The 24,139-nt window shown below is 55.7% G+C and overlaps 12 protein-coding genes across 12 annotated transcripts; 6 read left to right on the plus strand and 6 right to left on the minus strand.

Moving 5' to 3' along the window:
• Positions 1 to 4: 4 nt before the first annotated feature.
• L969DRAFT_617551 (uncharacterized protein) lies at positions 5 to 2,392 on the minus strand (the record flags this gene model as incomplete). The annotated part of the gene is made up of 4 exons (XM_014713904.1): positions 1,810 to 2,392; positions 783 to 1,757; positions 77 to 730; positions 5 to 21 (listed from the first exon to the last, which is right to left on the minus strand). The coding sequence occupies exons 1-4, from the start codon at positions 2,147 to 2,149 to the stop codon at positions 5 to 7; spliced, it is 1,986 nt and encodes a 661-aa protein (XP_014569390.1). The 5' UTR covers positions 2,150 to 2,392.
• On the minus strand, positions 2,197 to 4,020 carry L969DRAFT_355780 (uncharacterized protein). The gene is made up of 3 exons (XM_014713905.1): positions 3,540 to 4,020; positions 2,402 to 3,482; positions 2,197 to 2,343 (listed from the first exon to the last, which is right to left on the minus strand). Exons 1-3 carry the CDS (start codon positions 3,706 to 3,708, stop codon positions 2,292 to 2,294), a joined length of 1,302 nt encoding a protein of 433 aa, XP_014569391.1. The 5' UTR covers positions 3,709 to 4,020; the 3' UTR covers positions 2,197 to 2,291.
• L969DRAFT_617555 (uncharacterized protein) lies at positions 3,810 to 5,209 on the minus strand (the record flags this gene model as incomplete). The annotated part of the gene is made up of 2 exons (XM_014713906.1): positions 3,810 to 4,136; positions 4,183 to 5,209. 2 exons carry the CDS (start codon positions 5,207 to 5,209, stop codon positions 3,976 to 3,978), a joined length of 1,188 nt encoding a protein of 395 aa, XP_014569392.1. The 3' UTR covers positions 3,810 to 3,975.
• Positions 5,210 to 5,309: 100 nt separating this feature from the next.
• L969DRAFT_93321 (uncharacterized protein) lies at positions 5,310 to 6,970 on the plus strand (the record flags this gene model as incomplete). Its single annotated transcript, XM_014713907.1, has 2 exons — positions 5,310 to 6,579; positions 6,627 to 6,970. The coding sequence occupies 2 exons, from the start codon at positions 5,310 to 5,312 to the stop codon at positions 6,968 to 6,970; spliced, it is 1,614 nt and encodes a 537-aa protein (XP_014569393.1).
• A 1-nt stretch (position 6,971) lies between these two features.
• L969DRAFT_93322 (uncharacterized protein) lies at positions 6,972 to 7,865 on the minus strand (the record flags this gene model as incomplete). Its single annotated transcript, XM_014713908.1, has 1 exon — positions 6,972 to 7,865. One exon carries the CDS (start codon positions 7,863 to 7,865, stop codon positions 6,972 to 6,974), a length of 894 nt encoding a protein of 297 aa, XP_014569394.1.
• A 255-nt stretch (positions 7,866 to 8,120) lies between these two features.
• Positions 8,121 to 12,590, plus strand: L969DRAFT_355593 (uncharacterized protein). The gene is made up of 4 exons (XM_014713909.1): positions 8,121 to 9,197; positions 9,246 to 9,960; positions 10,013 to 11,475; positions 11,522 to 12,590. The coding sequence occupies exons 1-4, from the start codon at positions 8,478 to 8,480 to the stop codon at positions 12,449 to 12,451; spliced, it is 3,828 nt and encodes a 1,275-aa protein (XP_014569395.1). The 5' UTR covers positions 8,121 to 8,477; the 3' UTR covers positions 12,452 to 12,590.
• Position 12,591: 1 nt separating this feature from the next.
• Positions 12,592 to 14,638, plus strand: L969DRAFT_46894 (uncharacterized protein; the record flags this gene model as incomplete). The annotated part of the gene is made up of 3 exons (XM_014713910.1): positions 12,592 to 13,107; positions 13,147 to 13,643; positions 13,690 to 14,638. 3 exons carry the CDS (start codon positions 12,592 to 12,594, stop codon positions 14,636 to 14,638), a joined length of 1,962 nt encoding a protein of 653 aa, XP_014569396.1.
• A 47-nt stretch (positions 14,639 to 14,685) lies between these two features.
• On the plus strand, positions 14,686 to 15,485 carry L969DRAFT_45883 (uncharacterized protein; the record flags this gene model as incomplete). The annotated part of the gene is made up of 6 exons (XM_014713911.1): positions 14,686 to 14,774; positions 14,827 to 14,944; positions 14,995 to 15,064; positions 15,112 to 15,174; positions 15,227 to 15,333; positions 15,381 to 15,485. 6 exons carry the CDS (start codon positions 14,686 to 14,688, stop codon positions 15,483 to 15,485), a joined length of 552 nt encoding a protein of 183 aa, XP_014569397.1.
• A 181-nt stretch (positions 15,486 to 15,666) lies between these two features.
• Positions 15,667 to 18,081, plus strand: L969DRAFT_16157 (glycosyltransferase family 90 protein; the record flags this gene model as incomplete). Its single annotated transcript, XM_014713548.1, has 4 exons — positions 15,667 to 17,469; positions 17,517 to 17,599; positions 17,648 to 17,915; positions 17,974 to 18,081. The coding sequence occupies 4 exons, from the start codon at positions 15,667 to 15,669 to the stop codon at positions 18,079 to 18,081; spliced, it is 2,262 nt and encodes a 753-aa protein (XP_014569034.1).
• L969DRAFT_86023 (uncharacterized protein) lies at positions 17,974 to 19,231 on the minus strand. The gene has a single exon (XM_014713912.1). It carries the CDS (start codon positions 19,107 to 19,109, stop codon positions 18,162 to 18,164), a length of 948 nt encoding a protein of 315 aa, XP_014569398.1. The 5' UTR covers positions 19,110 to 19,231; the 3' UTR covers positions 17,974 to 18,161.
• On the plus strand, positions 18,919 to 19,691 carry L969DRAFT_355921 (uncharacterized protein). The gene is made up of 3 exons (XM_014713913.1): positions 18,919 to 18,945; positions 18,999 to 19,258; positions 19,310 to 19,691. Exons 2-3 carry the CDS (start codon positions 19,207 to 19,209, stop codon positions 19,639 to 19,641), a joined length of 384 nt encoding a protein of 127 aa, XP_014569399.1. The 5' UTR covers positions 18,919 to 18,945; positions 18,999 to 19,206; the 3' UTR covers positions 19,642 to 19,691.
• L969DRAFT_355896 (uncharacterized protein) lies at positions 19,657 to 24,062 on the minus strand. Its single transcript, XM_014713914.1, has 4 exons — positions 22,249 to 24,062; positions 20,701 to 22,196; positions 20,226 to 20,647; positions 19,657 to 20,176 (listed from the first exon to the last, which is right to left on the minus strand). The coding sequence occupies exons 1-4, from the start codon at positions 23,988 to 23,990 to the stop codon at positions 19,742 to 19,744; spliced, it is 4,095 nt and encodes a 1,364-aa protein (XP_014569400.1). The 5' UTR covers positions 23,991 to 24,062; the 3' UTR covers positions 19,657 to 19,741.
• Between the last annotated feature and the right edge of the window lie 77 nt (positions 24,063 to 24,139).

Below are 24,139 nucleotides of genomic sequence, written 5' to 3' on the forward strand. Positions count from 1 at the left end.
ATCTCTAGGTCATGCTGTACTCTGCGATCTCTTTTGCATCAGTGAGAGGAAGAGTGTGATGCGTAAGAAGACTGACTAGGTCCACCTGAGCCCTCTGGAGGAACCCAGTCAACGCCGAAGCCAGCGCAAGTCTGACAGTGAATACAATTCTGCGAATTGATCTGCAAGCGCTTGCCACACGCATCCTCATCGCCACCCTCTTCTGCGACGTCGAGGAACTCGTAGACGCCCGCCGGACACAGTCTATTGAGTTGGCCGTCAAACTTGCCAACGGCCTTTTCGACATAAGCATGCTTGTCGGTGATGCCAAGATGGATCGGCTGATCTTCCGCGTGATTCGTGCCAGTACGCGAGACTGATGTGAGTAGATCGAATGACAGCTTGCCGTCGGGTGCAGGATAGTCAATAGGCTTAAAATCGCTCGCTGGCCGAGTCTGCTCAGAGTCCGGACCAGGGTGGTGGAACGTCCAAGGTACTCGGCCCTTGAGCAAGTAAGCGTCGATGCCTGAATACATCACACCGCCGTAGACGCCAGCGCGGGTGTGGAACGAAGGACGAAGATTGCGGACAGAATACAGCTCCTTGGCGATCCACGAATTATCGAATGCGGTCTGGTACGAATCAATCGAGATGGGCGCGATCTCCTCCCCATTGGTCTCTTGCGCCGCAGTGACTGCTTCGAATGCTGCATCTGCGGCTAGAATACCGCTGCCCATCGCAGTGTGCGTGCCTAGCGATGTCACAGTCAGCTAAATACGCACAGCAATTACTGAAGGACACACCCTTGATTTTGGGCACGTTGACAAAGCCGGCTGAGCAGCCGATGATACCACCACCATTGAACGTCAGCTTCGGTATACTTTGCGTGCCACCCTCGTTGAGCACTCGCGCGCCATATGCGACGCATTCGCCACCTTCTAGCAATTTTGCAAAGTGAGGGTGGTGCTTCATACGCTGGAACTCTTTGAATGGCGAGACGTATGGATTCGGCACGTCAAGACCAATGACCAAACCGATAGACACATAACCATCCTCTAGGTGATATGTCCATGAGCCGCCGTATGTGTCTTTGCTTAGCGGCCAGCCCAGTGTGTGTCCGACATTGCCCGGCTGATGGTTCTCTGGCTTGACCTTCCAGACTTCCTTGATGCCCAGTCCGTATGTCTGGGCATCTTTTCCTTCTCTCAGGCCGAGCTTGTCGATGACTTTGCGAGACAGCGGTCCTCTTGCGCCCTCGGCAAACAGAGTAACGCGAGCCAGGAACTCCATACCTGGCTCAAAGGAGTCTTTCGGCTTGCCTGCCTTGTCGAGCCCGATTTCATTGGTCACGACGCCCCGAACGCCCTTGCCATCTTCCGTGTACAGCACGGATGCGGCTGCGAAACCTGGATAGATCTCAACGCCGAGCTCTTCGGCTTGTTCTCCCAGCCATCGCGTCAATTTGCTGAGTGAGATAATGTAGTTGCCTTTGTTGTTCATCTGAGGTGGATGTGGGATTGGGATTGACGATGATGAGGTGAGCCAGTGCATCGAGTCTTTCAGCGCAGGCTGGTAAAGTGGCGCGCCTTTCTCCTTCCAGTCCGGGAAGAGCTCCTCCAGAGACCGAGTCTCGATGACGGCGCCTGACAGAATATGGGCGCCCACTTCGCCTCCCTTCTCAAGCAAGACGACTCTCACTTCCTTGCCCTCTTTTGCCGCTTGCTGCTTGATGCGAATTGCCGCCGACAGACCAGCTGGGCCGCCTCCGACGATGCATACTGTCAATCCCACCATGTGAACTTATGTATGGCATAGTAAGCCGAGACAGACCATCACACTCGTCCTGAGCACGCTCGATGTCGGATTCTTCGACTCGCTCGGTGACTTGTTCCTGGCTGAGTTCGCTGTCCGCATGAGTCGCAAATCGCCTGATCGCGCTCGGCCTGCTTGCTGATGCTCTTCCAACATAAGATCTGGCCAAACGGCGGTCTCGAGATGTAGCGATCGGGGCTGATGTGCTGGAGAACGCTCGAGATCTGCCTCCTAGTGACTGCTGGGTTTTAGGCCGCCTGAGAGCCTGAGTAGCGGCATCGACGCTTGGCCGGACACTCAATCTGCTCAAGCTAGCAGTCGGCGCACAGCATAACGCTGCAGCTCTGGCTGATGACATTCCTCGAATGGTCGGTGCACACGCGAGATGTCTGGCGTGATCGTGATGGACGAAGCCGGCAATCGCGTCGCGCGAATTCTGATTGGCCGACTGCTCATTGAACACAACAACATTCTGACTTGCGTCGTCAGCTCGACAAACCTCACATCGTCAACGTCTGCAGCATATTCTCCATCTGGCTCATGTGTCCATGCCTGCTCGCGTTGCGTGAGCCCAGTACAGTACAAGGTAAATTGAGTAGCAGCGGCTTACAGCTTCTGAGCACCGCAAGAGAGGCTCGCCAGGGCTTCACTCGTGGTTCTGCGGATACGATCGCTGTAGGAAACATGAGCATGTCCCTCTACGATTTCGCGCTGCGCATCAAGTCGGTCGAGCAGCTCGAGGTGGGCTTGAAGCTCGCTGGATTCTTTCGAAACCAACTTGTCCATTCTACGCAGCTCTCGCTTTGCTTCTGCCAGTTGAGTGGATCCTTCTTGCAACGTCTCGTGTACTGTTGACAAGCTCGAACTGGCATCTTGTGTATCGAGGCGAAGGTCTGCGAGAGCCGCAAAGACAGGTTGCAGTTCAGCAAATGCAAAAAGATGTGCGTCTGCTTCGAGCGAGGTCGAAGACAGCAAGCTGGTGTTGCCCAACGTGCTCTCATCTGCCCCGATGGACACGTTTGCGCAATCGATCGGGGGAGCACGGGATATGACTGCCTGCCGGCTGAAGGCAGTGCGTGGAAGGCCCATTGTACTTGCTAAACTGATAGTTGAGGAGTATTCCGATTCACGTGCAGTTCTGGACTCTCGCAACTGACCCAGCAGCTGCGTGACGCTTCGCTCTAGCTTGGGCTGAGGATCTTCACTCGATTCGTCGAAATACCGCGTCAATCGTTCAGCGAATGATGCCTGAGCTTGCAGAGCGCGGATGAGCTTCTCACGATCGTGCTCAAGCTGGTCGTCTGGCGTATGTGAGCAACCAGGATGATCGTCATCTTCGTCATGCGACGGTTCGTCGTAGTAGGACGATAGAGCAGTCGAGCCCCCCGACGTGCTTCGTATTGCGTCGATGTGACCCCAGCCTATACCAAGCTGTGAAGGAACTCGACTGCCACATTGTTCTCGTTCCGGATCTTCAGGCTGATCCTCGCGAGAGCTGGTGAAGGAAATAGAGAAATCGGGCGCATTAATGCCTAATTCGTCGTATAGACTACCTCGACTACTTGATCTTCTTCGAACATCTGTGGATGCGAATGCTAGTTCCGCCGCGAGACTTCCCATGCCATTGCCAAGGGCTTGGGCACCATGCGAACCAAGATTTGGTTGTGTGTACACGTCGTTGTCTGACGAGTCTGACAGCATGCCAGCAAAGTCAGCCGACGTAGGACGCAAAATGATATCAGACTGACCAGTGAGTAGGCGTGAGCTGTGCGGCGGTGCCTGCGAGCTTAGCCGACGAAACACAGCTGAACTCTGGGGCGCTGGCGACAACTCGCGAAAGCTCTGGAAGACCTCAGCGCTTCTGTCGCTGGCTGCATCGTACGCCGATTCATCGTCGAACGAACGGCGGGCTGCCATTTACTTTACAGGCACGTCGTCAGCTCGTCATCGCCGAATGGGCCGGTAGAAATTGTACGCTGTACGCGACTTGCCCAACTTCGTTCGCGCCCTCAGAACTCCAGAACTCTGTGGTAGCCATCGAAGACGCGTGCGGCACGAGGCGCGACTCGACTGCACATGTTTGCCTGTGCGATAGTCTTGAATGATCCACATGAAGGCCAATGACGAGAAGCGCTTCTGGCTCCTACCCTACAACAATATACACGTACGATTTCGAGTATAGCATCAGAGCTGCACCGACTGCATGCCGTCTGCATCAATATCTTCATCTGTCTCGCGCTCGCCCTTTGGATCGACCGAAGTGGCACCGTACGTCGCAGCTGCGGCATGACCCACAACCGATGTTCCCAGAACGGCGTTACCCGCAGTTGTCGCGACGTTGCCACCTACATGGGAGTCAGTCGAGGCTCGCGAGATGAGGCCGATACGCACCTGAACGAGCCACGCTGGAACCAAGATCTTTAGCCTCTGTGCCGTAGTGGTGCTCTGTATAGCGAGACGTCGAATCTGATACAGCCGAAGCGAGCGATGTGGTGCCGTCTGCGATGCCAGAGCCTAGCACAGAGGCGGCCTGACCCGTTCGCGAAGCTGCCTCTCTGGCCTTGTCCGTCAATGTCGGATCCTCTGCAATGCTATCGGCAGCGAGATCTTTTGTCTCTGTCGCTTCTGCCGCTCTGGCTTTGATTGCTTCTTTGCTCTCTTTGCCCTCTGAGGTGTCTGCAGGTGCGACGAGCGACGTAGCGGCTGAGCCGATGGCTACCGCAGCGCCTGTGATCGCTTGCTGCGCTTCGCCTGCAAACGTTGCTAGTCTGGCTGTACCGCCTTGCACCGTATCGGCGGCGGACTTGGTCGACGCAGGCACAGAAACAGGCGCGTCGGTCGCTGGCGCATCCGACGTATGCGTAGCAGTTGTCGCAGTCAATCGCGATGCAAGAGCAGACCAAGACTCTGATAGCGATCTAGCAACTTCGTCTGCACCCGCTACGACGCCCGTTTCGAGCAATCCTAGCCGGATGAGGACATCCTCTAGTCGGTCGCGATCCTCTCTGCTGGTCGTTGGCGATAATTGAATACGGATGAAACCAGCTGCATACTTCTGCAGATCCTTTGCGATGCCTTGACCCGATTTGGAAGCTACAGGAGCTGTCGCATTGTCCGGCAGGGCATCGAGGAGAGCGAGGGGCGCGGGAAAGAGCAGCGTGTCCGTGTGATCAGCATGAGTGAAGAAGGGCGTCTGAGCACCTTTGACGGTGTTGGCGCCCTGCGCGTTGAGAGGGAAGACGAGCTTGTCCATCCGAACGAAGAGTGACGATGTCTTGCGACCCTCTAGCGCCGAGGGTTCGCTCTGGAGCAGCTCAAGCTTGCCTGGCTCAGGGTGGAGCGGCAGCTGATGAGGTCCGACGAGATGATACAAGCGAACGCCATCGAGCGCTACCAATGTCCGTGGCGCAATTGACATCTCAGCCGGTGTCGTGGTCCAGCCTTTGCCAGCCTGTCGAGGATGATCTGGTTCCTATCGCGATCGCGTCGTTGCCTGTTTGCCTCTTTGGCCACGGCGCATGTCGAGTCAGAGGCGGGAAGCTGCCACGCAGACGAGCCGAGCCAGTCCGAGCGATGGACCGGCACGTACGACGGCCAAGTGGACAGCGAAAGAAGCAGGCATCGTTGCAGTAACGACGGGTGTGACGTTTATCAACTCTTTCTACAACGGAGCCGTCACCGTCGTGCTGCCCACAGTCCAGCGCGATCTCAAGCTGACAGAGTCCGAACTGCAATGGCCAGTGTCACTCTACTCGCTCACGTTCGGTTGCTTCCTCATCCTGTTCGGTCGTTTGGCGGATGTGTATGGACGCCGACTCTTGTTCCTTATCGGTACTGCTCACTACACCCTCTTCTCACTCGTCGTCGGGCTCAGTCCTAACGGGCTTTCCTTCATCTTGGTCTCTGCTGTTCTCGGTCTCGGTGCAGCTGCAAACACACCTGCTGCCCTCGGCATACTCGGTGCCTATTTCACACCGGGCCAGAAGAAGAACACAGCCTATGCCGTTCTGGGGAGCGGCCAGCCTTCTGGCTTCATTCTTGGGCTCGTGGGAGGTGCTATCCTCACCGACACGCCTGCTTCTTGGCGCTCCGTCTTCTATCTGCAAGCTGGTTTGACCGCTCTCTTTGGCATCACTGCCTTTTTTGTATTGCCGCCCAACCCGACAGAAGAACAAGGTGCGAGCAAGTCGATCGACTGGCTTGGCGCCGCTCTTTCGACTTCAGGCCTGGCCATGCTCGTCTTTGCATTGACGGAGAGTCAAGTCGTTGGCTGGCGTGCACCCTTTGTCTCCGCCTTGCTCCCCATCTCCGTCGTCTTGCTATTCGCTTTTGTCTACTGGGAACGCCGGGTAGAGCGATCGGGCGGCGTGCCGCTGATGTACCTCAGCATCTGGACAAAGCCGCATTTCGCAGTCGTCTGTTTTGTCGTCTTTGGCATCATCTGGAGCTTCAACGTCTTGCAATACTACCTCAATCTGTATCTGCAGACCTACAAAGGGTACAGCCCCATCGGTACAGCGCTCCGCTTTGCTCCCATGGTCGTTGCCGGGATCTTCTACAACGTCCTCGGCGGCGTCTTGCTCGCTCGTGTCAAGGGTATCTATCTTGTCATTGCGGGCACTGTGCTTTCGACAGCAGCGGCCATCATCTTTGGCTTGATCGATGTCAATTTGTCCTATCTGGCGATGTTGCTCGTCATCATGTTGCTCATACCAGCGCCCGACCTGACCTACACTGTTGCCTCGATTCAGATCTCCAAATCGACAGACCGCTCGTTGCAATCGCTAGGTATGCTTCGAACATGCACGCATACAGTCTCTGATCTTCAATGGCAGCGGGTGCATTGTTCATGGTCTCGTCGAGACTAGCTACATCTATCGGCCTCGCCGTCACCTCGACCATCTCGTCCGCGATTGCGACCAAGTTCCTCCGGAAGCATCCCGACATGACCGAGAGCAGTCCAGAAGTACTCTTGACGGGCTATCGTGCGGCCGCATGGGTGTGTGTCGGAGTAGCTTCGCTCAGCCTGCTCATTGGCGGATTCGGTCTGCGCAATCTGGGCGTTGTGGGCGACAGAGAGTCCGTGCCGCTCCTCGAAGACGCCGCGGGCATCGAGCTACGATCGAGCGCTGCCTCTATTGCTTCTCGCCAAGCATTGGACGAGGATCGCAATCGCTAGATCAAGATTTGCCAAAACGGGTGGCATACATCGTGAACGCCGTCGAGACGGCAGGCGAGTCGAACTCGGGCATGGCACGGTAGCCCTCTGCTTTGATGAGCTCTTGCACCCTACCCAGCATCTCGAGCACCTTCGGGCGGTCCCTGGGATCCTCATCGATCGACTTTATGCATCGATCGATTTCTTCCCTGCGTGTATCGCTAGCCTGTCCGGCGATGTCGTCCAATGCACATGCGTCGCAACGACATTGAAAGTAAAACATCGTTCGCAGTCTTTCCTGTCGCCTCGCTCTGTCGGCCTGAATGAGTGCGGATGTGTACTCGATCAGGATCTCGTCACCTGGCGAAATATCGCTCGTGGCGTAGACCGTCATTGACAGATCTGACCAGTTGATACAGTGATCTGCGTTGGGCAAACAGGAGTGGTTGAGCCTCGCTACGTCTGGGAACAGCATCGACGCGTGAGTGGCCAGTTGCTTCAGATGAGTTGGCGTTTTCAATGAGGCAGGCAGGGGTGGCAGCTCGACGTTGAAAGCATTGGTCGCGCGTATAGCCAAGATAGGGTGCAAGTCAGGCTCGTACTCCTTTGCGCTATCGGACAAGTCTGCCAAGATCTCGAGCACATCGCCATCGAGCGTGCTGGCGAGGTCTTCAGCCTCGTCAGGGGACAATTGCTGACGCCAGACCAAAAGCGGTCTCTCATTCAGTATCACACTCCCACGCTTGATGGAATGGGTAGCTATGCATCCTTTGCCCTTGCCAGCTATCTCCTTGACCTCGTATGGCCTCTTGGCAGCAAACGACTCTTCAGACGCTTTCTCGTCGGATGATGCCAACACGAGGTGCAGTATCTGCGGCAGAAGCTGCGGATCGACGTGAGGTAGCCACGGCGGCATGTGACTGTGATCCGATCAGCAGGGGTAGATGACAACTCGCAGAGTGAACGGCTCAGGAAGTGAAATAGTCATTGCGCTGGCAGTTGACTTGCGTCAAGCTTTTGCCATGCTCGGCGAAGAGGTGCCAATAAGGGTAATGATGTCTTCGAACATCAAGAGTCATCGTCGCCGGATCTTCTGAGGGACAAAGAGGGCGAGCACTGACTTACTGTGGGACTCTTTGAGCTTCAGGTCAGCAAATTTGCGCGAAACATCGACTACGCGTCGCTCCAGCGGTCCACAGCGCTCCAGCCAGCAACTCCAGCCTGATGCGCCGCTCAATAGCAAGGTTCGGTACAAGACTTCATCGATCGGCAACGTGAGGTCCGAGACCCGAGCCGGCCCTCCTCAGCGCTCATCTGCAGCACGGCCGACTGCTATTGTATACTTTCGAAAAATCAGGAACACGTAGGCTCAAGCTGCTTGTGTACAATCTGTTCAGCGTCGAATCTTGTACCAACAGCCTCGGTGCCACGCCGAGAGAAGTGAAGATCGAAGTCAGGCGACAAAGAAGCAGCGCGTTTCGACGCAACTCAAGAGCGAGCCCCCATCGATCTGTAGGGCTACGTCGGGATGGCGAACGACATCATCGTTATATCCTCGTCAGATGACGAAGACGTCAGATCAAAAGTGTCAGCACCATCTAGCAGCCGCGGATCGCAGTCAAACGCTGTCCCAAGCGGCTCCAAATCTACTAAACAAGCCTATCGAGAAGTTATCAATTCTGCGACGACGCGAGCTAAGCCATCACCTGATCACGATGCCGCTCGTAAAGCTCGGCTGCTACGTTTCGATGCTGGTGCACGCGATACGAAGCCGAGCATAAGTAACAATAGCAGCCTCAGTCCCTTGTCCGCTCCGAATCGGCACACTGGAGGCCAGCCGGATGCTAGAATTGACATACCCCTGTTTGAGCCCAAGGTCAAGTCAAAGGTCAAGAACGAAGACAAGCCCAGCGTCTCAAAGCGCTCGAACGTGGTTTCAGACAACGAGGATGAGCCAGAACAGACTGTGCTGGCTGAGGTTGAAGCGACGGTCACTTGCCATGGCTTCATCGGCCGAGATCTGCTCGAGCAGGAGCAGGATCTCATCATCAAGAGAGACATTAATAATCGCGCCGATAATAATTCTGTCCTTGTCCTGCTTGAACCTGATGTACCTCTTGGCTATCTCAATCGCGACCTTGCCCATCGCATCAATCTTGTCAATACTAGCGGTCACTTCGAGCTCAGGGCTAAAGAAAGTGGCCATGCTAGTAATCTCAACGCAAACCAGTGCTCCATCCTAATAAGTGTCAGCCTTCCATCATCAGATCATATGCGAACGCTGACGCTGAGCTAGTTTGTCGGCGCACAAGCCGATGTCTTGTCGCCCTACCTTGCCTGGATCCGGACTTATCCCGGCGGCCAGATATTTGACCACCATGTGCGCCCACCGCCGATGACGATGCATGATCTGCATAGGGTTCTCAACCGCCAAGCTGCAACGCTGACGGATGAGAATGGAGAAGTCATCGTGCCCGCCAACCCAGAGGATCTTACCGACATCTTCAATGCACCTGGCGAGGAAGATGCGAACGTGGAAGGCATCGCTCGAGTCGCACTCTTCGACAAATTTTTCGCGGCCAATCGTGATCTGGGCGATATGCCGGAACTCGTCCGTTCGCCCCCTAAGCTCAAGCCCGGTGTCGAGTTGCTCAAGTACCAATCGCAAGGCGTGCGCTGGATGACCCAGATGGAGCATCCGAAAGTACCCCAAGTGGGCGGAGCGCCAGTTCAGCTATGGCGCGCGACCGTTGACGACAAAGACCAAGTATTCTATAATTCGATGGTCGAAAAGACTTGGTGTCAACGCGAACCTCCCACTCTCGGACGAGGCGGCATTCTCGCAGATGCGCCTGGCTTGGGCAAGACCATCCAGATCCTTAGTCTGATCACCAACGAGCTTGATGGTTCAGATGCGCTGGGCGAACCTCAAGAGAAGGAGCTAGACGACCGCTATACAGGCGGTACACTCATCGTCTGTCCGCTGAGCGTCATCAGCAATTGGACAAAACGTGCGTGCGCTCAAGTAAGACTTTCAAACTGCTGACATTGTGACTTTTGCAGAGATCAGGACTCACGTGAAGAAAGGCACCTTGAAAGTTGGCGTCCACCATCGCTCGAACGAACGGTACGACCGCAAAGCACTCAAGCGGTTCGACGTGGTCATTACGACTTATGATACTTTAGCATCCGAGAACGGCCGCAAAAGCGAAAAGACCAAGAAGAAGCACAAGATCAAGACGGGCGAGGACCTGCAGGATCAGAAGAATGGGCCCCTTTTGCGAACACCTTGGCGTCGCGTCGTTCTTGATGAGGGACATATCATTCGCAATCATACGACTCGAAAGCACGAAGCAGCGGTCATGCTGGTTGCCGAACGTCGCTGGGTGCTGACTGGCACACCCATCGTCAATCGAACGGCCGATACGGGCTCGCTCGTCTCATTCATCCGCTCATGCAAGGCTTTGGACCAGACCCACCTTTGGAACAGACATATCGAGCGGCCCGTCAAGAAGGGCCAGCAGTCCGGACGTCGCCTCTTGCAAGCCGTCGTTGATTCGACGACGCTGCGACGCTCAAAGGAGATGCGCGACGAGAATGGCGAGCCCTTTGTACAGCTGCCGAAAATCCAATACATCGATCACACAGTGACAGTCTCGGACGAGCATCGCGTGCAATATGACAAGCTCGAGGCTTGCTTTCGCGCTGCTTACAAGGTCATTGTTCAGCGGGATGACGGCACGCATCATCAAATGCAGATGCTCAGCTGGCTACTACGACTGCGTCAGGCTACATGCGATCCGGCCCTCGTACCTCGCAGCATGATAGACGAAGCCAATGCCGTCGCGCTCGCCGTAGAGCGTGGCGAGCTAGACGAAGGAGACGGCAGTGGGATAGCAATTACTGGCGCTCGGCGAAAGGAACTCGTGAAGACCTTGCGCCAGCAACTCGCCGACTATCCGGATCTCGACTGCCCAATCTGCTCAGATGCTCTGCGCAACGATAGCCGCGAGCCAACCATCACTGCCTGTGCTCACATCTACTGTGCAGCTTGCATAGAGGAGTGGCTCGATGCAGCAGCGACGACGGGTCGAGCTCGTGATTGTCCAACTTGTCGGTGCAAGCTCAGCAAGAACTCCCTGCTCAAATTGCCTCCCGATGACGAAGGCGAGGACCCACAGATCGGCGAAGGCGACAACACTGCCCAGCAAGGCGACGGTATGAGTGGCAGTATGCCCTGCAAAGCCATCGAGCTCGCCAAGATCCTGACCACCACAGCACACGATCCGACGATCAAGTCGCTCGTCTTTTCGCAATGGACGTCACACCTCGACATCATCGAGAAACAGCTCGACAGGATCAAGATTGCATACTGTCGAATCGATGGCACTATGGATCAGCAGACCCGCGAGCAAACGATCGATCTCTTCCAGAGTGATGACGAAGTCACTGTCATGCTGCTCTCGCTACAAGTGGGCTCTCTCGGGCTGAATCTGACAGCTGCTTCGCAGTGCTTTCTCATGGACGTGAGTTGATGTGCGAGACCTTGTAACGGCGCTGACTGGGGCACAGCCTTGGTGGGCGTCTGCTATTGAAACGCAAGCGGTCGACCGCGTGTGGCGCATCGGACAGACTCGCGATGTCAAGATCTTCCACATGAGGATGGAAAATTCGATCGAGCAGCGTGTTATCGAAATCCAGCAACGCAAGGAAGCCATTGTCAACCAAGCTTTTGCAGGCACTGCCAATGCCATCACGATACAACAGCGACAAACGACGCGTCTACGCGAGATTGGAGAGCTCTTTGGTATCACTCGCGAGCAACTCGACGCTATGCCAATCGGTGGCCGTCGCCGTATGCCTGCAGCTAACGATGACGATGACGGCGCTGTAGGTCGCGTCGCAGGGCAAGGTCGCACACTCAGCGGCAATGGTGCCGCCGAACGGGCAACGCGTCGATCTGACGCAAACGAGATTCTTCCCGTCCGTAGGGACGACACAAGTGACAATGATTGGCTTGTCGATGACGATGATCCAATCGAATATGCCTCTTCAGAGGAAGAGCGACAGGCAGAGAAGGCTCGCAAGCGCAAGCGCAAAGAGATGCTACGCAATAAAGACCACAGCGAGACAGAGGAGGAGGAAGAGTCTACGCTTGTTGCTTCGGATTCGACCAAGTTTGCCAGCAAGAGAAAAGCAAAGGCCATCGAGTCCGAAGCACAAGAGGCAGAGAACTTGGCCGACCGCAAGGGCAAAGGCAAAGCTGTGGCATGGCCCCGGCCTCCCCAACGTACCGACACAGACGAGATCATGAAACTCAATGACGACTCTGATGAGGAGCTGCCAAATGTAGACGATCTTCCGCGCCTACGCAGCCTGTCTTCGCAGGCAAGAGCCACTGGCTCTTCTCAAGCCAAAAGCAATGGTACGACGAATGGCGCGGCCAACTCAATCCACTCAAAGATCGACGATGACGAGACTGAGACTGAAGACGAAGACTAGAGCACGGCTGATCTGTTGTCATGTTGTTTGTTATGTAAATGCCCCTGTTCTTGTTCGCGCGCGCGTAGAACGATGGCGACATCGCGGAACTCGTCGAACAATCCCATCATGAACTACCTCAAATTTGAGCAGCTGGCGCAATGACCAAGAGGATTTGCGTCATCGGCTACGGGTCGGCAGGCCTTGTAGCTGTCAAGACTTTGCAAGATCTGCCGATAGAGCTGCGACGAGACTACGATGTCGTCATATATGAAGGAAGGGAAGCGCTCGGCGGTGTATGGCTGCCAGAGGAGCACATCAGACCTGCTCCAGACTTGCCCATGACCGGTATCTATCCAGACTTACGCGCCAATACGCCGGTCAACATGATGACCTATCCGGATCTGCCATTCCCCAAGGGTACAGATCTATTCCCGCATCATTCCAAAGTGCTGCGGTACCTGCAAGACTATGCACGCATCTATAGCCTCGAAGCATCCGGCCAGACTGTCTTGAAGGCATCACCGTATTGTAGCTCTGATGGCTCTTCGGCCGCTTCACGAGAGTCACTCGAGACTGGCGCGACTTCTATATCTTCATTGCCGCCGCAACATCATGTACAGACAGATTCAGCCACACGGCCTGCGCAATTCATCTTGCATCCCCTGAAGAAATCTGTGCGCTATCAGACGAAAGTCAATTGCGTCATCTGGTAGGGCACCCAGTGGGCAGTGACGACTGTGCATAATCCTCCTTATAAAGGCGCGAGTCCTGCTCAAACAGCGGTACGCTCTGCATCAAAGCACGACGAAGACGATGTCGACAAGCCAGATAATCTACGGGAAATGACAGAGCATTTTGATCATGTCATTGTCGCGACTGGCCACTTCCACTATCCCTCAATTCCGCATTGGCCGGGCGAGCAGGATTGGCTAGACAGCACGCCTCCATCTGCTGCTTACCAACGCAGGATCATGCATTCGGGTGCATACAGAGGGCCTCAAGACTTCGAGGATCAAATCGTGCTAGTTCTCGGTTCGGGTCCAAGTGGACTTGACGGCGCCCTTCAAATTCGAAGATATGCTCGAAAGGTTTATCATTCTTACAACCCGAGCGTGAAGCTATCTCCACAGTGGCCTTTTGAGCGCAAGGTCAAGATCTCGCATTTCACCCGTGAGTACATTGTCTTCCTTGATGGCTCAAGCCTGGATGAGTACGCTCCGGATCTGCCCCTTTGAGCCGTGCTGATAGGCTCACAGCGTTGACACGATCTATCTGGGCACTGGCTTCGAAATTCACTATCCTTACCTCGAAGCCGGCGGCCTTGTCAAGAGACATACTGCCTTTGACCTGCCCGGCTGGGATGGTATGGTCGATTCAAATTTCTACTTGCGCCCGTTGTGGGAACACACCTTGTCACTCTCGCCCCTTCATCCTCTCACTGCGCTGTCATTCATCGGCATCCCAATGGCAAACTCGTATCGCTTTTCCAATGCTGTTCAAGCGCTCCTTGTCGCATGGACGATTGCTCGACCAGACATTCTGCCCGCACGTGAAGAGCTCTTCAGGCAGCTCGAGACGCAAGAGCAAGCGACGCTTGCGAAGGGACGACCGTTGGAAAAGCTAGGTCACCGGATGGGCGATCCTGCGGCAGGCGAGTCTGAGATCTATCAGACCCGAGTGCTCGAGTTCTTAGCACAAGCGGGCGTGCCTATCGATCCCGCTCTCATCGAGCCACTGGTTCTTTGGCGGATGGAGGTACGCAAAGACTTCTGGCTGTGTCTTCGCGGCTGGCATCGCCTCGAGAAGCTTGGCATGGCGCAAGATTGGCTCAAAGACACTGAGGGCGACGAGGGCTATGCTCAGCTCACTCGCCGCGTCATTGCGTGGCAAAAGGCATGGGAAAAGGTCCATCGAGCACCACAGCAAGAGGTGAGCACCGCTACTGCTCGTTACATGATCTGCTCAATATGGAGCGGCGCAGATAAGCGGCTGGGATTAGCACGTATTGCATTAATCAGCATGATAAAACTACGCGCGTCACGTCCCACGTCGAGACGGCAGCTGATCACACAGTCTGGCAACGGTTCCGCGCTGCCATATGGTTGCTCAGACAACGCAATGTTCCGCTGCACGCACAGAGGGTCATCTGTTGCCGGCGGGTCTTTGAGCACCCTGCAGGACTGCATCGCCTCGCTCGAGTCATAAAAGCAGCGTCTCGTTGGCTATCACCTCCATCGACCAAGCCATACAAAATGCTGACCACCTCCTTCGTCTTCGCTGCTCTTGCTTCTGCTGCCCTCGCAACGCCCCACCTCCACGCCAAGAAGGATGCATTCCACAGGTATCAATGCCTACGACTGATCCCTTCCTTCGCTGAGAGATTGGCGGGTCAGCGGTTGCTATGCATACGAGACAGAGAAGGGCGCACACTTCAGCATCTCTAGCGGTGCGGTCAAATACTTCAATGACAAGCATAGCAGCAAGGACATCCTTGGCCCCAAGACAGTCAATGTTGGCAGCCTCTACTCACGACATGAGAATGAGCTGACGCTGACGAACAGGACTCTCCGGGAATTTGCGGCCATTACTACGACTCGACAGAGATCATCGGAGCTTGCCTCTGGTCGGGCAGTATGTCTTCTCTTCAAATACGAGGCATGGGCTGACCTTTCGTGCAGCTGGCAACGGAGCTGACCCTGCGGCGTCCGGCTGGCTGTCTGGCTCTGTCTCTGAGAACTGCGGTACGTACCTCTCGCCTCTGGTAGCACTTGTACTCATTGTGCACTACAACAGGCAAGAAGGTAAGCATCAAGAACGCTGCCAACGGCGCCGAAGTCGTAGCAACGGTCGTCGATGGCTGCGGGCTGTATGCCAAAGACTTCAAGTCGGGCTGCCCTCAGGTATGTGCTCTGATCAGCATTGCATCAAGCACGCTGACAACATCCAGGTATGGACCACGATCGCTGCCTTCAACAAGCTGGCGACAAAGGAGGAAGCTGAAAAGTCAGAGATCGCCAAGCTCGAATGGAAGTGGCTCGATCAGCCCATCTGAGAACAGCGCGAGCAGAGGAGTTGTGGATACGATTGCATCCGCAGCCTCAAATGAAATACCTTGAAGCTTGATCAAGCTTGAAGCTTTAAGTTTGACGAAAGCTTGCAAGCGCGACCGGCACGACGCGTCGTGGTTGTCTTCGCTTGAGGACAGAAAGAGCCACGAGTCGTATCGGGATGAGATGAGGAGGGCAACGTTTGGCCCCACCAATGTGCCGCTGCTGCCGGAGCCCAGCAATGCGGGCTCACCAGTATCGGCGGCGCAACGTCGGCGGATGTCTGACAAGACGGCATCTGGTCTGGGACTAGGATGGAGCAAAGGATACCTTGGCAGCGTCTACCGAGCCAAGGCAGGCTCTCCACCGCCGGGGATAGCACCCAGACGACGATCGGCCCTCACGCGAAGGAATGTACTGGTCTGGTTGTTGCTCGGACCGGGACAGAGAGTGTTATTGCTCCTCAGCGTGTTCACGCTTGGCATCCTCATCTCGCCCTACATATCGAGTCCGGACGAGGGCATCACGAGCTTCACAGATCCGAACGAGAGCAAGTATGCGCCCGTCAAGAGCTGGGCACTTGTAGATTTCGTCCTCGGCACGTCGAGGAAAGAGGCGGCTCGGCTTCAAAAAGCACAGGCGATACTCGATCGAGTGCTGCAGCCAATAGAAGGCGAGGAGGAGCCAGCCATACCCAGCTTGACCAGCCGAGAGCGTGACAGTGTGCTGCCCGTCTTGCCGCCCAGCTCAGAGCCTATCGACGACTACATACTTGACGGTAACGGCCTGCTCTATTTCCCCAATATCCCGAGTGAAGTCGATCCTTCCATCGAGGATGCCGCGCATGCTCAGCGATCTTTCCAGACGGCAGCCAACAATCCTGCAAACATACGCCATCCGATACTGTATCTCATAGAGCGCGCTGAACGCGAATGGGACAGCCTCTTGTCGCGACAAAGCAAGTCACTCTCGGAAGCGGTCACAGAATATCGACGGCGATATAAGCGAGCGCCCCCACGAGGGTTCGATAGGTGGTATCGCTTCGCAATCGCTCGCGACGTGATCCTCATTGACGAATATGACAATATTCAGCGCGATATTGAGCCATTCCAAGCTCTGCCTGCTCACACCCTGCGCAAACGATCAGACGAATTGTCTGGAGATCGGAGCAGCCCATTCTCACAGTCTCTTTTCACGATCCGCATACGACAGGGCGAGATCAAGGCGGTCACTGGACCAGAGAGGCAGCATTCTCGCGCAGAAGATCAAGCGGGTCTCATGGAGCCTTTTGTTGACGGTCTGCCAGATCTTGATATCAACTACTCTGTACACGACGGACCGTCCATCTTGATACCCGGCGAAGCTCGTCAGAGGCATCTCTTGACTGCGCGTACAGGCAGTAAGCTTGCGCCTCTACACGCCGACGATGTACATGACACTGCCGACTTTCCCGGCTGGCATCGTGCTTGTGCGGTGGGCGCCCCCTTGCGAAAGGCTCTCATGGGCACATCGGATAGCCAGGCATTCATGCAGTCACCTAGCTTTATCTGGCAGCACGAGCGCGCTATGGATCTCTGCCTTCATCCCGAGCAACAGTACAAACACGGCTTTACAGCTTGGCAAGGCCCCGGACCTGCACGCCTGTACCCCCTCTTCTCCTTCTCGAAGACGTCCATGCACTCTGATCTTCTCGCTACGCCGCTCGAGCAATTCGGCAGCAGAGTGGGAGATGATCCACCGTGGGATGAGAAACCGTATGACTCCATGCTCTGGCGAGGATCGTCGACGGGAGCTGACCACAGCAAGGGCACGCTCTGGAAGAGTAGCCAGCGCGCTCGCCTGGTCGCACTCGGCATGGACGGCTCGAGGAACGCGACATTGCGATGGGCAGACGGATCGGGGCGGCTCAGGCAGACTGTTGCTTCTTCGCATGCGCTCAATACTGCTTTTCTTGATGTCGCCTTTGCAGGCGAACCGACACAGTGCAACGTGAGCATGTCGCAGATTGATATGAGCAAAGCTGATGCCTAAAGCAGCACGGCGATGGCACTTGCGCGATATTGAAGCGCGACTACCGTTTCGAAGACAGCATGGGACCGAGTGAAGCGAATCTGTACAAGTATGCCTGCTTCTAGACTGTCCTCTCCTTCATCTGACCTGTGAGCAGGTTTGTATTCGATACAGATGGCAACGGCTGGTCAGGTCGATTCCATCGGCTGATGTCTTCGAATGCGCTCGTGCTCAAGAGCACGATCTTTCCGGAATGGTACAATGGCCGTATCATGCCCTGGTATCACTATATACCCGTCAAGGTCGATCTAGAAGATGTCTACGACATCATGGCCTTTTTCACCGGCGACCTTAGCGGTAATGATCATCACGAAGCGCTCGCCCAGCAGATCGCCGCGCAAGGCAAGGCATGGGCTGAGCAACACGTACGTCCCTCGTTGCCCGCTGATGAGCGTGGGATAGGGCTGATGCAGGACTGTGCAGTGGAGAATGGAAGACATGCAAGCCTACACTTATCGACTCTTGCTCGAATATGCACGCGTTATGAATCACGACCCACAAGACCCAACGAGCTGGGATTTCGAGCTCTGACGAGTCACGTCACACTTTACACACTCACGATGCAATGCAGGCTGTTGTAAGATTACAAGCGACATGGGTTGCTGACCGATCTATGCCTTTCGACGTGCGAATGTTGCAGAGGGATCGCTGAGCAGGTTATCAAGCCAGGCATCGTCCGCTCTGTCCGAACGGGTTGACGCAGAAGCAGATGCAACAGTCTGACGAGGTTCCTCTCGCTCTGGTGCACTGGACGGCTCGCTATCATCAAGCGTTGCGCCGGCTAGCAGATCGTCAAGCTGGTCATCGCCATTCAGTAGGTCACGATGGTCGTCGTGCTTAACAGTATCTGGCCTCAAATTGAATTGAGGCAGCTTGCCACGCTTTTCACGAGCTGTCAGATCGGCATTGGAAGGCGTGTAGGCTCCACCGGCTTCAAAGCGTTCCTTGAGCTGCTGAAACGCTGCATGCTCGTCTCGCTGTGTGCCCAGCTCGGCGTGCTCCGATGGGTCATCCAATCGTATCGCTTTGCCCTTTGCGTCATGTCGTATTCGATCTATCCCTCTGCGTTCATGTGACGCACCACCATGACGCTCAAAGGTGACAGTCTCCTCTTTTGGCTCGGGCGGGCTGTCGGCCTGACTTTCTTGGGAGCGCTGCTTGGCAACGAAAGCGGCGAGCTCGGCTTCTTCATGCTGTCGCAAGGCTTCTTGCTCTTCGATCTCTTCCTCTGTCAGGTCGCTGTCTGGACCAGCAGGTACCCGCTGCTTGATCGGCGTGATTCTCGGTCTATGCTGAGCGTTCTCATCGTCAGACTCTTCGTTCGAATCGTCCCCATCCACCTCATCATACTGTAGCCCTTGGGACGTCACGCCCTCACCATCGAGCTCGTCTGTCGTGCCTGCATCTGTCGATTCCAGCAGTCCTCGTCTCCGTCCTCGATCTACGCCCCTTTGACCCCAGCTGCCCCCGAGCGTCGGCTCTGGCTTGGCAGCGAGCAGACCTTTGCGCTTCTTGGCCAGATAGGACGCCTTTGCGCCGTGCTTGTCCTGCAAGACCATCAGCCGTTCGAAGCAGTGACGCAATTCCGCGCGTCGTCGTCTCGTTGCCAATTCGAGCGAGCCTCGAGCTCTCAGCGCTTGCTGTCAGCCAAGCGTCATGGCCTTCTATACGCTCTCTGCCGTCGGTCTCGCATTGCTGCTGGTGTTGGGTAGGCCGACGGCTTTGCGACAGAATGCGCAGGCTGACCGTGTACGGGCAGCCATCTACTACTATCGAGGCAGGCTCCTGCTCGCTCTCCCGCCATCATTGCAGAGCCGGCTGAAGCACTATGCCCCCGTCAGCTCCTTCGAATCCGCCCTCGAGCAAGGCTACACGTCTGCCGAGTTTGATCTGAGCGGCAATGTGGATGGCTCTGATCCGCGAGCGGGACTGGACGAAGCCGCGCTGGAGGAAGTCAGACGGATCATGGACGGCCGAGGCTGCACGTTCGATCAAGCTCGCCTGATAAGGCATCAGCAGCATCTACGCAAGAACGGCATCGGTCCAGACGGTCGTCCACTCGACCCAAAAGCAATCACCTCGCTTGCTTAAACGCGAGGCTATACCTCTTCTCCCTCTGTCAGTTGTTGTTCGACCTTGTAATGCATGTACAACATTTACACTGCACTTTGCGAGCGATCTAGACAGATGATCAGATGAATAGTTCGGGATCCTGCCCATCATGTGGCAGGAGATTCTCTGGCCCAACGGGTGTGGCGGCCAGAGCTGGGCGAGAGAACAGTGTTTGGCTCACTTCGGTATCAGGAGAGTCATCGCCAAAGTTCCGAAGGCGGCGGTCGACCAGATAGACCTCATCTTTGATTCGTGCTAGCCACATCTTGGCGTACTTTGACATTGAGCGCGAGACAAGATGAGCCGAAAGCAGGCCTCCGGCAAGTTTGTACACGGACGAGGTGATGCCTTGAGCGTGCGTCGGGTAGAGATGAGCAAGTGCGCTGGCGATGATGGCGGGTGCAGCGACCATGCCGAGCATACTGGTGAAGAGCGGCGCGATCAAGTTCTCGTTGAGGAGAAGCATCGTCTTGACGTAGCCCCGTCCTTCATCGTGATAGAGCGCGTTGTGAGCCTGTAAGCATTGTTCAGCTTCAGTCGAGCTTGTATGAACAAAGACATACTGTTATCCTGACATGACGCGGCACGAACGGCTTGAGGCCGAATCGCTCCTCGTATGCCCACAAGAACGCCAATGTGATGGCCCCTTCCGTCCATGCGCGCAGAAGCGTGATCTCGACAACGAGTGCGCCAGACGATGACCGTGCAACGACAGTCGCTAGAATAGTGCGTGTGCAGATTGCCATGAGCACGGGCATGATGAAGCTCGCGACGACGCCGAAGTAGATCACACCCAGTCCTCGCCGCAGAGAATGTGCAAGGGCCGTGGGCGACAGATCTGTCGAGCGGTGAGACTGAACGGCTCGGGCCGTCGCAGTCGCTAACCCGTAGACGCCGAGCACTAGGTAGATACCTAGGAGAAGAGCGTGTGCGTCGTGCACTTGTCGGCCAAACAAGATCTCGCCCGCTAAACGACCGGTAAGCACTGTGAAAGGCTGCAAAGTTAGCTCTGTAGGATGACCGCAGAGGGGCACTGACATGGTACGACGAGAGCAGTCGTGAAAGCGATGCTACCCGTCAGCCATAGCAAGTAGCCGAACAGGAAGACACGCTGATAGAATTGCGGCGGAAGGTAGACCACAGTAAAGTGGTTTGCCGTGCCAGCATCGTGATTCTGGGCCTCTACGTGCGCGATGTTGCGAGGTTCGAGAGGCTGGGACGCTTCGTCGACGAGTATGACCATCTTGCGGCCTTTGACGACCTTGACGATATCTGAAGCTGGTACTCGAGCGAGATGGCCACTCGGTCGGGGAGCAGAGCTCGTGTCTGTCGACGGTCGGGCTGCATGTGTCCGCCACAGACGCTGCCATGAGTCTCCTCGTGCATGACTGACTTCTTCATCCGGCCGGCGTTTGCCAAAGAGGAAGGACGAAAGGCGCAGTTGATGCGCTGTAAGTTTGCACCAAGCGACGAAAAGTCGCCATACTTTACTGCGTGGCCTGCAAAGCTTGATGGTGGGCGGGACGAGGGCGTATACGAACAGGTAATCAACTGGTCCGCTCGTCATCGACAAGGCACTGTCCATCCGCAAAGGCAGAATTCCTATGGCTTGTAGGGCGTAGACGGGGCAGCCAATGACAAGCAAGATGACAATAGCATATAGCAGCGCGCTCTTGATGAGCTTGCCGATCTGGGTCAATGTCGAAGCAGTGAGGATGTCTTTGATCGGATGCGCCGCTGGATCCGACGGATCCTTGATGAACCATAGAACGCCCTCTCTGAAGGTGACTCGACAGAGATCGATCCAAAGCGCAAAGGTATACATCAGGCAAGTACCGGCCAACCAGGTCAAGAAAGTCGCGGTGCAAGGTGCCAGCAAGAACATCCTTGCCCGAGATGTCAGAGTCGAGCCTGCTATCAGAGGTACGCTGCATGCGTTCATGAGGCAGCCGCAGAGCAAGGGAAAGACGAAGAGTTCGACGATGATGAACATGGTTACTTTCCACAGCTGTAGCGCTTGCGTGATCGTCTTGATGACTTCTTGGCGCAACATCCGTGTAGTCACACTCGGCAAGACGAAGATGGCGATGAGACCTAGCGTTATGATAGAGGCGTGGCCGAGCGCGACGCAACTGAGCCGTCCTATCACAGAAGGACTGCACACGGCATCAATGACAGGATCGACGAGGCTTTGACTGTGCAGAGCCTCGCGAAGGGAGTAGTAGCTCTGCTTGATGTCGCTCGATGTGTCGTTTGCAAGCGTATGCTGACGTATCAGAGGCACAATGTGTCGCTGCCATGTTTGACTATTCGACAGAAGCGGCCATGATTTTGCTGACAGCTTGAGGACAAGTCGGACGACGGGATCTGTCAGCGTCTTGACTGCACGTATCGGTGCGGAGACGGCCTGCAAGGGTATACTCCTGAATGTCCATGCCATGTTGCCAGCCAGATAAGGTAGCCAGACCGTCAGCGAGAGTGCAAACATCATGGCTAAAACGATCAGAGCTGCGTTTTGGAAAAGCACGATCAGACTAACAAGCGATTGTCAGCACGGCAGACATGGAGTAGAAAAGGCTCGCTGACCTTCCACGCATACCGACCGCTTCGAGCAATCCTTCGAGCTCGTCGAAACGTTCGCCGTCGAATGCATCCTCTTCAGCGTCTTCATCCGCCTCGACGAAGGGATGATCGTCATCATCCTGTTCTTGAAATATGCCTCGGGGCGGTTGAGGGGGCGGAGGAGCGGGTACCCAACGCACAGGCCGAGCAGCCGCCCCACGCAGAGCATCTGGCTCGCGACGATGTAAACGTGTATGAGGCCGCGCATCGGTCCAGTCTTGCTGCGCATCGTCGTCTATCTCTTCACCATCGAGTGTCTCCTCGTCGACCCATGCCGCATCGTCTTGGGTAGGTAGAGGTGGTACAGCTAGCGCTATAGCCTCGTTCGGTTCTGGCAGGGGCGCGTTCTGCATGACCCATTCGCGCAAGAGAAAGACGAGGATGAAGGCAATGACGATGGCGGCGGCGATGATCTGCCCCTTGAAGGCCTCTTTGCCGAGTCGCTTGAGGACTGGTTTGATGGATTCAAAGTCCTGTCGCTTGAACCAGCCAAGGCTCTTGCTGCTGACCATGACGCGATGGGACGGTGCCAATATCGGCGTATCCGCGTGGCTCAAGTGGCGTGTCCAGATTGATCGAAGCACTTTCCAGGCTTGTAGGTCGTGTATGCGTAGCTCGCCTTGCCATGGCGCTGCGCGACCGGTCTCGCTTGACCATGGCGAATAAGGCACGGGCAGCCTGAAGATTCGCTTTGACGCCTCGAGCGGCACAAGAGGCCCATCGTCATTTGATCGCGCAGGATCTAGCCTGACTTGATATACGAGCCCAGCGCATTGACTGTATCGCGTTGCGAGAGGCGCAAGGAAGTGATTCTTCTGCAACGGCCCCGTATACGGCGTGAAGCCCGTCGTGTTGCTGACGTCCGAAAAGCTGAAGTGAGGCCAAGCAGATTGTACCACATTGTGTACAGCTTCAAGGACTGGATATCTTTCGCTTCTCAAGGCCGAGGCAGCTCGTTCGTACACCCAATTCGACACTGTATCGTCCCTAAGGGGCAATGCGCGTTCGAGGTAGCGGGCCGTTGCTGGAGCAACTGGCTGCTTGAGAGCCCTGATAAGGCCCAACTGGAGTGCGGCACCACCGAATCTGATGAGGGGTAGATCTGTTGCGCCTTGGCACGACAGCGTGAGGTCGTACGCCGAACGATCGTCGCCTGAGCGCAGGCGCGTGTAATCGACCGTCGTCAGAGACGATGCAGTGGAGTCCAGACCGGCATGATCACTCGCAGGCAGTGTGCACCACCAAAAGAGCGTCCAGATCCACTCTGTAATGAGAGGTACTGCCAGGAGCCATATGCCAAGGACGACAAATGCGCGCGCGATGAACAAGGCCAGGTAGAGGAGATGTACTGCCGCTCTGCTGACGATGATGCGCAGCGGCAGAGCTGTTGCGGGCGGCATATCCGTCGCATAGATCGATGTAAACTTGAACGGCGTATTGCAGAGTTCACAGTGATCCTTGTGGGAGTGTGAGAGCCATTCGACGAGGCATCCTTGATGAACATGTCTGATCGATCCGCTACATCGACAAGGCTGATAGAGGGGATCGTCAGGCTCACTCGGTGCTCTACAGACTCTACAGATGTCCTCCTGACTTGATGCCATCGTGGATGACCGCTGTACTGCGCTCGGTCTTGCAGTCGTCGGAAACGTGTCTGTATCTGCTATCGTCTCTTCATCAGACCCGAGAGGGTCCGAAGGATCCATGCTGGTCAAGTCCAGAGGGTGTACTCCCTCAGACTGGCTCGGTTCTGCCGGCACTGCCGCAGCACGTCAGCACGTGACGCGTTGCGTTTGATTTGTGGCGAGCGGCGAACGGCAGAGCGGCTCATCAGATGCATCGAAAGATGCAGCTA

The sequence above is a fragment of the Mixia osmundae genome (genome assembly GCF_000708205.1).
Source record: "Mixia osmundae IAM 14324 unplaced genomic scaffold scaffold_3, whole genome shotgun sequence".
Classification (NCBI taxonomy): Eukaryota; Fungi; Basidiomycota; class Mixiomycetes; order Mixiales; family Mixiaceae; genus Mixia; species Mixia osmundae.

Bases quoted from the DNA above. Each gene is read 5' to 3' on its own strand.
- L969DRAFT_355593 (XM_014713909.1), top strand. From the start codon at position 8,478: ATGGCGAACGACATCATCGTTATATCCTCGTCAGATGACGAAGACGTC. The intron at 9,961-10,012 runs GTGCGTGCGCTC...TGACTTTTGCAG, and splicing joins CATCAGCAATTGGACAAAAC to AGATCAGGACTCACGTGAAG. The intron at 11,476-11,521 runs GTGAGTTGATGT...ACTGGGGCACAG, and splicing joins CGCAGTGCTTTCTCATGGAC to CCTTGGTGGGCGTCTGCTAT.
- L969DRAFT_355896 (XM_014713914.1), bottom strand. From the start codon at position 23,990: ATGGATCCTTCGGACCCTCTCGGGTCTGATGAAGAGACGATAGCAGAT. The intron at 22,197-22,248 runs GTCAGCGAGCCT...ATCGCTTGTTAG, and splicing joins GCGGTCGGTATGCGTGGAAG to TCTGATCGTGCTTTTCCAAA. The intron at 20,177-20,225 runs GTATGTCTTTGT...CAATGCTTACAG, and splicing joins CGCGTCATGTCAGGATAACA to GCTCACAACGCGCTCTATCA.
- L969DRAFT_355780 (XM_014713905.1), bottom strand. From the start codon at position 3,708: ATGGCAGCCCGCCGTTCGTTCGACGATGAATCGGCGTACGATGCAGCC. The intron at 3,483-3,539 runs GTCAGTCTGATA...GCATGCTGTCAG, and splicing joins CAGCTCACGCCTACTCACTG to ACTCGTCAGACAACGACGTG. The intron at 2,344-2,401 runs GTAAGCCGCTGC...CAACGCGAGCAG, and splicing joins TCTTGCGGTGCTCAGAAGCT to GCATGGACACATGAGCCAGA.
- L969DRAFT_86023 (XM_014713912.1), bottom strand. From the start codon at position 19,109: ATGGTCTTGCAGGACAAGCACGGCGCAAAGGCGTCCTATCTGGCCAAG.
- L969DRAFT_355921 (XM_014713913.1), top strand. From the start codon at position 19,207: ATGGCCTTCTATACGCTCTCTGCCGTCGGTCTCGCATTGCTGCTGGTG. The intron at 19,259-19,309 runs GTAGGCCGACGG...GTGTACGGGCAG, and splicing joins CGCATTGCTGCTGGTGTTGG to CCATCTACTACTATCGAGGC.